This window comes from Ochotona curzoniae, unplaced genomic scaffold, assembly GCF_017591425.1.
Source record: "Ochotona curzoniae isolate NIBS_2020 unplaced genomic scaffold, NIBS_Ocur_1.0 contig_2861, whole genome shotgun sequence".
Classification (NCBI taxonomy): domain Eukaryota; kingdom Metazoa; phylum Chordata; class Mammalia; order Lagomorpha; family Ochotonidae; genus Ochotona; species Ochotona curzoniae.
Window position 1 is genome coordinate 2,432,318 of NW_024465620.1, and position 7,400 is coordinate 2,439,717.

Consider the following 7,400-nt stretch of genomic DNA (forward strand, 5'->3'; position numbering starts at 1 on the left):
ATCCACACGCATCCAGCCATCCATGCATCCATCCATCCATGCATCATTCACACACACCAGCCAGCCACCCACTTACCTACCCATCCACTCATCCACCCATCCATCCATGCATCCATCCATCCATGCATCCATCCATCCATGCATCCACCCATCCATGCATCCACCCATCCATGCATCCACCCATCCATGCATCCATTATCCACAGGCATCCAACCATCCATGCATCCATCCATCCATGCATCCATTATCCACACGCATCCAGCCATCCACCCACTTACCCATCCATCCATCATCCACACACACCAGCCAGCCACCCACTTACCTACCCATCCACTCATCCACTCATCCATCCATCCATCCATCCATCCATCCATCCATCCATCTACCCATCCACTCATCCACCCATCCATCCATGCATCCATCCATCCATGCATCCACCCATCCATGCATCCACCCATCCATGCATCCATTATCCACAGGCATCCAACCATCCATGCATCCATCCATCCATGCATCCATTATCCACACGCATCCAGCCATCCACCCACTTACCCATCCATCCATCATCCACACACACCAGCCAGCCACCCACTTACCTACCCATCCACTCATCCACTCATCCATCCATCCATCCATCCATCCATCCATCCATCCATCCATCTATCCATCCATGCATCCACCCATCCATGCATCCATCCATCCACATGCATCCAGCCATCCACCCACTTACCCATCCATCGATCATCCACACACACCAGCCAGCCACCCACTTACCTACCCATCCACTCATCCACTCATCCATCCATCCATCCATCCATCCATCCATCCATCCACCCATCCACTCATCCATGCATGCATTTGTCCATCCACCTACTCATTCATTCATCATCCGTGGGCATCTAGGTGTCTGGGGCAGTAGGCACAGGCTGGAGTTCTGAGACCCTCTGTCCCCTTGGAGTGATATCCTCCTGTTTTCCCCTGACCATGTACTGACCACTGCGTTTCCTGTGTCCATGAATCTGCCCTCAGAAACCCCTCGTGTGATGGAATCATCCAGCAGTTGTCACTGGCTGAGGGTGATGTCATGCAGCTTGGTGAAATCGGGGGTCGGGTCTGCCGAGGTCGGCAAAGAGTGGCGGTCCCCTGAGCTTGTTCTGTAGTCAGGGTGGCTGGGTGGGCCTACCCTTGGGTTGCTGTAGCTGCGGATGCCCCAACAATCGGCTCAAGGCTGTTGGCCATGCTCCGTGTTGCATGGCTAGAAGTGGAGCTGCTGGGTCCCAGGAGCGTTCTGTGTTCAGTGATGTGAGGAATCACCATGCTGTTCTCTCTTAGGCCACCTTGTGTCCAGCACACAGAACAGGGGTTCCAGTATCTTCACTTCCTCACCAATACACCAGTTCCCCTTTGCCTTCTTCTCAGGATCCCTCCTAACGAGGAGGAAGTGAGATGTTGTCGGAGTCATGGCAGGTGGTTTTCATGTTTCCTCAGAAGTGATGGGAGTGTCTCAATCCTTGGTCCTTCACTGAGGGGACGTCTCTCCAGACCATACACTGCTGTAATATAGGGCTGCACTTGGCTGTGACCGGCTGAGGGACGCACCAGCCTCGTGGCTCCCTGCTGTAATACAGGGCTGCACTTGGCTGTGACCGGCTGAGGGACGCACCAGCCTCGTGGCTCCCTGCTGTAATACAGGGCTGCACTTGGCTGTGACCGGCTGAGGGACACACCAGCCTCGTGGTGTTCTACTTCACAGTCTGGAACGTTCTGGAGCCAGCCTCTCACTGGGGATCTAGTTTCTCCCCTTGGAATGTAACTGTTACTTCGGTCCCTTCACAATGTCTTCCCCAGCACACCGAGCCCTCGTGTCCCCAAGCATCGGCTGTGCAGCAAACCAGTATATGCGGCTGAGGACGAGGCTGGAAGGGATAAGGTGTGGGGTGTGGGAGACCCGGGGTGCAGGAGGTCATTGGGGCAGCTCCCTGGGTGGGTGGTGGTCGAGGGGCTCAGTCTGAGACCTGTGGATGTGACTGAGTTCAGGAACTTGACCCGAGGGCAGCGTCCTGGCTGAGGCCCGTGCAGGTGGCCCGGTGGTCAGCCCCTGGCCCCACCCATGGGAGACCTGGATGAGTGTGAGGCTCTTGGCTCCCGCCTGGCCCAGCACTGGCCACTGCCACCATGTGAGGAGCAAACCAGCAGATGGAAGAGCTCTCGTTCCCTCTCTGTGTCTCTCTGTAACTGCCTTTCACAGACATAAAACAAAACAAAGAAGACTTCCCTCGAAGACTCGAACCTGTGAAAGCGTTAGTGAGGACTCGGGGTGCAGCTGTGGGACCTCGGCCTGGATGATTCCAAAACCCGGAAACAAGACTTCCACATCACAAAGGGAACCACCGGCAGTTTGAACAACTGGAGACATGCACATCGCATGTCTAGCAGAGGATTTGTAGTCAAAGTACTCTTAAATGTAAATACACATTTCTTGCATAGTTGAGAGGGACGCGTGCCCATGGGCCTCGGATTAGGGTGGAGGAAGGTGGGCGAGACAAACGTTTCAGTTCTTTTTTTTTTCTCCTCCTGTGTCCACAGTGTGGGGCGGGGGCCGGGGCAGAGGAAAAGGGGGGCCGCTCCTTGCTGTTACGAGTACACCAGCTGTGAGCGATGGGGATGGTCATGACGGCGCTTAGAGATCCATTGTGGGCAGCTGTGCTCCAGGGGTGTTGCTTGAGTGGTTTTGACAGTTCTGAGGCAGCCTGGCCTGCCCCTAGCCCCAGCTTTCATGTTCACTTGTGAAGCAGAGGTCCAGACAGGAGCCTAATGGGCCCTGAGTGCCAGCAGGTGCTATGGCCCAGTGTGGCATGGCCTGCCCCAGTCTTGCCATTTATCAACAGGTGCTACAGCCTGGCACAGAGTGGTCCATTCCCCAGTCCCAGCTCTTTTTTTTTAAAAGATTTATTTTTATTGGAAAGTCAGATACACAGAGAGGAGGAGAGACATAGAGGAAGATCTTCCGTCTGATGATTCACTCCCCAAGTGACCGCAACAGCCAATCTGAAGCCAGGAGCCAGGAATTTCCTTCGGGTCTCCCACTTGGGTGCAGGGTCCCAAGGCTTTGGGCCGTCCTCAACTGCTTTCCCAGGCCACAAGCAGGGAGCTGGGTGGGAAGCGGGGCCGTCAGGATTAGAACCGGTGCCCATATGGGATTCCAGTGCATGCAAGATGAGGACATTAACCACTAGACTATTTCGCTGAGCCCTTTATTTATTTTTTTTAAAGATTTATTTATGTATATTTGAAAGGCAGTGTTACAGAGAGAAAGAGAGTCACAAACAGATACAGGGAGAGATTTTCCATCCTGGCTGCAAGGCCAGAGCTGAGCAGGTCAAAAGCCAGGAGCCAGGAGCTTCTTCCAGGTCTCCCACGGGGGTACAGGGACCCAGCGACTGAGTCATCCTCCACGGCTTTCCTGGAGCACGGAGCATGAAGCACGCAGAGCCCCCAGTCCAGGTGCCTCCTTGGCCACGCTGCAGAGGCGCTGGACTGACAGGGCCTGTGCCTGGAGGCCTGAGCGTAAGCAAGGGGCAGCGACAGTGGCCGCTGCAGCAGCAGAAGTGAGGTGGGCTCAGCGAGGTGAGAGGCCAGGGCCCTGGGGACGGCCGAGTGGGGGCGGGGTGAGAACCTGCTTGGCTCACCTGTGATCAGAGCATCTGCATGTACGCGCTGTCCTCTTTAGCTTTGGCCGGAGGCTCGTCCTTCCTACGGGGCCTCAGCCTGAGAGGGAGCAGGGTGGGCGCAGGGGGGTGGGGGGCGGTAGCTGGCTGCAGCTTGCCCGCCCTGTGCCGGTCAGGGCCTGGACAGCGACTGGGGGAGGGAGCCGGCCCAGCCCCACCCCCTCCAGGCCTCCTCACCCTGGACACCCACCGGGAGTCAGGCACAGCTGACAACTGGCTCTCGTGTTCTGGCCAGCCTGCCACTTGACCCACAGGCCCCTGAACCCCGTCCCTCCCTGCTGAGCGCTGGGCCCTGCCCTCCCCCAGGGGCAGCCTTACCTGAGGACCACGAGGCAGAGGCCCAGCAGCAGCAGGATTTTGGCCACTGCCTGCCCGATGGCGACCTGGACCACCTGCGCCGGGGGCCCTCCCTTCCCTATGGGGACATGTGAGGGAGGGCTTCACCAGCTGGGCCACCAGCCTGTGGCCCCCCATCCCGAGGGGAGCAGGTCGTGGCTCTGTGCCTGCTGCCTGCAGCCCGGGATCTCCTGCCCTGGGCTGCCACAGCCCACTGCTGCTCTCCCTGAAGGACCACTGCCTGCCCCTGAGCACCCAGGACAGCCACGGTCCACACTGCCCCTTCCCTTACTCTGCAAGCTCAGGGTCACCGAGACGTGCTGGGAGCCCAGCAAGTTCTGAGCTCGGCAGTTGAGCTCCCCTTGGTCCCCAACGTGCACTTGAGGCAGCTCCAGCACCCCAGTATCCGAGGACTGTGAGGGCATCAGGGGGAGGCCAGCCCGGTTCCAGCTCAGGTTGGCAGGAGGGTGGCTGACGGCGACACAGGCCAGGTGCAGGGGCTGGCCCTCGGCCACCAAGAGCAGCGAGCTGTTCGTCAGGACTGTGGACGCTGCAGAGAGAGAGGGTTGGCATGACCATGTGGTAGGGACAAAGAGGAAGGACAGAGGGAGGTGAGGGGAGGGACGGATTCAGAATAAGCAAGGGGGGCCGGGCATTGTGGGAGGGGCCCAGAGGGACCGTGTCGGGTAGGGAATCTTGCGGCCCCTTCCTAAAAAACAACAGCGCCAAATACACATGCACACAATTGTGCGCACACACTGCATACATGTGGTATAACATAGCACACACATGCATGCTCACGCCAGCACACGGACACCGTCGTGTACACACACAAACATGCATGCGACACAGCAGAGAACACACACACACCTACAACAAGCAAGCATGGACACCCACGGATGTGGTCACCGCTGCTTTCTCAGACGTAATAAGCTCAGAGCTGTGTCTGGTGCCCGTGGGCCATGACCACAGAGGAGCGTCCACCCCGCACTGGAGCCTCAGCTCCAGGGGACCCCAGGGACCACTCAGGGCCTCGGGCAGAAGGAAGGGGGCCTCAGCGGCCTGAGGGCCCATGACCACTGCGAGCAGGGGGCTGCGCTTCTGAGCACAGACCCCGCTGAGCTTTGAGGTGGCCCTGTGACCACATCCTCTTCCAGGCATTCTCGGTTCCCAGTTTCTGGGAGGATGGGCTCGGAGGCCGCAGGTGCATTCTGGACCGCCCCAAGCCCTGCCCAGCCAGCAGAGGTCCTGGAGGGACCAGCACTGGGGTGAGGGTCCTAGAGGCTGGGCTGCAGAGGGCAGGTGTAGCGATGGGTGGGGACACATGGCCCTCCTCCCTCATCCATGGTTCTGGGGCTGTAATGAACCCACTGTGTCCACCAGGAGGAGTCCCAGGTCAGTGGGGTGGAAGTGTAGGAAGAGGAGGGGCCAGCCCTGCTCCCCGCAACCCTGTGGAGCCGTGGCTCCCTACCTGAGCCAGCTCCTTGGAGGACAATCACGGTCACGTTCTGTGGAGGGTCTAGACAGAAAGACCCCCTAGATGAGTCCGCGGAGATGCTGGGCGGTGGGGAGCTTTGGCCTCAGTCCTCAGGGGTTGGCTAAGAGAAGAGGTGGACCCTGCATCCTGCTCCTGTCCCCTTGACCGCGATTCCAGGACCCAGCACCTAGTGTCCAGGCCCTGAGCCCCCATCCCGCTGTCCTCAGGGCCCTGGACCCGTGCCCAGCTCTCACAGGACACGCTGAGTCGGATGGTCCTCCTCGCGGTCACAAAAGCTCCAGGTAGGGTCACCTGACACGTGAGGTTGGTGCCGTGGTCCTGAGGCCGTGGGTTGAGTCTGAGCACCGAGGAGTGGGTGACGGAGGGGTCCAGGTGGGACACAGAGTCCCCCATCCAGGAGAAGGTGGGGAGTGTCCCCTGCTCACAGGCCCAGGGCGCAGAGCAGATCAGGGAGCTGGTGTGGCCAGATTGCAGGGACCCCGGCACGAAGATGTCAGGGGTGTGGGTCAGGGCTGGGCGGGGAGAGGGGGGACACAGGCTCAGGAGGCAGGGTCTGGGCTCCTCCCTGAGACCCCAGCACCTGCCAGGATGGCAGAATCCCTCCCAGCCCTGTCCTGGGGCCATTCCTGGAGCCAGTACTTACCTGTCACTCGCACAGAGAGCTTCTGAGCTTTAAAACTCCACGTGGACTTTCCCCTCTCCACAAAGAAGAAGTAGGTCCCCACGTCCCTGCTCCTGGCATCGGTGAGGTTCAGGGAGCAGTCGTTGGTCTTGGGGTCCCCGAGGAGGTGGAATCGGCCCCGGCTCTCCTCCTCCACCTTCTGCTCTGGGCTGTTGGTGGCCACTGGGGTATCCTGCTTCACACTGGCTCCGTCCCGGAACCAGTAGGCAAACACTGGGTCTGAGGAAGTCCAGCCATCCTCCGAGTAGGAAAACTCACAGGGCACGTGGACACACAGACCCTCCTGCACGACCACCGGGCCCTGCACCTGCAGCCGGAGGTCCTGCCATTTCACCTGTCCTTGAGCCTCCTCCCGGCTCTGGATGAGCAGCAGCAGGAGCAGCAGCGGTGCCGGCCATGGCATGTCCTAGCTTGGAGCCGCAGGTCCTCTCCACAGACCGACCACCTGCTCCCGGGGGTTCTGGTTATCACAAGCCTGGAAGGAGGAAGTCAGGGCAGACCACAGAACTGAGGGGGAGGAGAGGAGGAGGAGGTGGAGGAGGTGGAGGAGGAGGGAGGAGTGCTTTTGACTTTTCTGAGACCGCATAGCCACTCATTCCTTCACTCATCCGGCATACACTCGGAGGACTTCTGCTGTCTTCTGAGCGGATGAATCGGTGGATGCCTGGGGTGCTGTCCTCACTGGGTCACCAGGAGGACTCCATGGGACGGGCAGCCAGGCAGCAGGTGGGAGCTGGCTGGGTCACCAGGAGGACCCCATGGGACGGGCAGCCAGGCAGCAGGTGGGAGCTGGCTGGGTCACCAGGAGGACCCCTGGGATACCTCTTCTGTGCCGATTTGTGTCTCCCCAGGACTCTAGGGGACAGGAGGGTGGGAGAGGCAGGGACAGCGGGGCAGGGACAGCGGGGCTGTGGGGAGAGCAGAAGAAAGCACATTTGGTTTAGTGTTTTTTTTTTTTTTCTGGCGTGGATTACACAGTTTTCCTTTCATCTTTTATTGTAAAGAAAACGTAGCGTGCAATCTGCCTGTTTAACCATTCTTTCAGTATATAGTTTGGTAGTGTTGTGTTGTGTCCTGAAGGAGTTCATAGAAAATACATATTATATAAAAACAAAGCCAAATTGACTTACGTGTTACGCCCACTCCCCTGCTTACC

At 58.8% G+C, this 7,400-nt stretch overlaps 1 protein-coding gene across 1 annotated transcript; it reads right to left on the bottom strand.

The window, feature by feature from the left end:
* Window positions 1-4,042: 4,042 nt before the first annotated feature.
* LOC121155158 (sialic acid-binding Ig-like lectin 8) lies at window positions 4,043-6,683 on the bottom strand. Its single transcript, XM_040978352.1, has 5 exons — window positions 6,206-6,683; window positions 5,796-6,074; window positions 5,536-5,583; window positions 4,357-4,614; window positions 4,043-4,143 (listed from the first exon to the last, which is right to left on the bottom strand). The coding sequence occupies exons 1-5, from the start codon at window positions 6,645-6,647 to the stop codon at window positions 4,043-4,045; spliced, it is 1,128 nt and encodes a 375-aa protein (XP_040834286.1). The 5' UTR covers window positions 6,648-6,683.
* Between the last annotated feature and the right edge of the window lie 717 nt (window positions 6,684-7,400).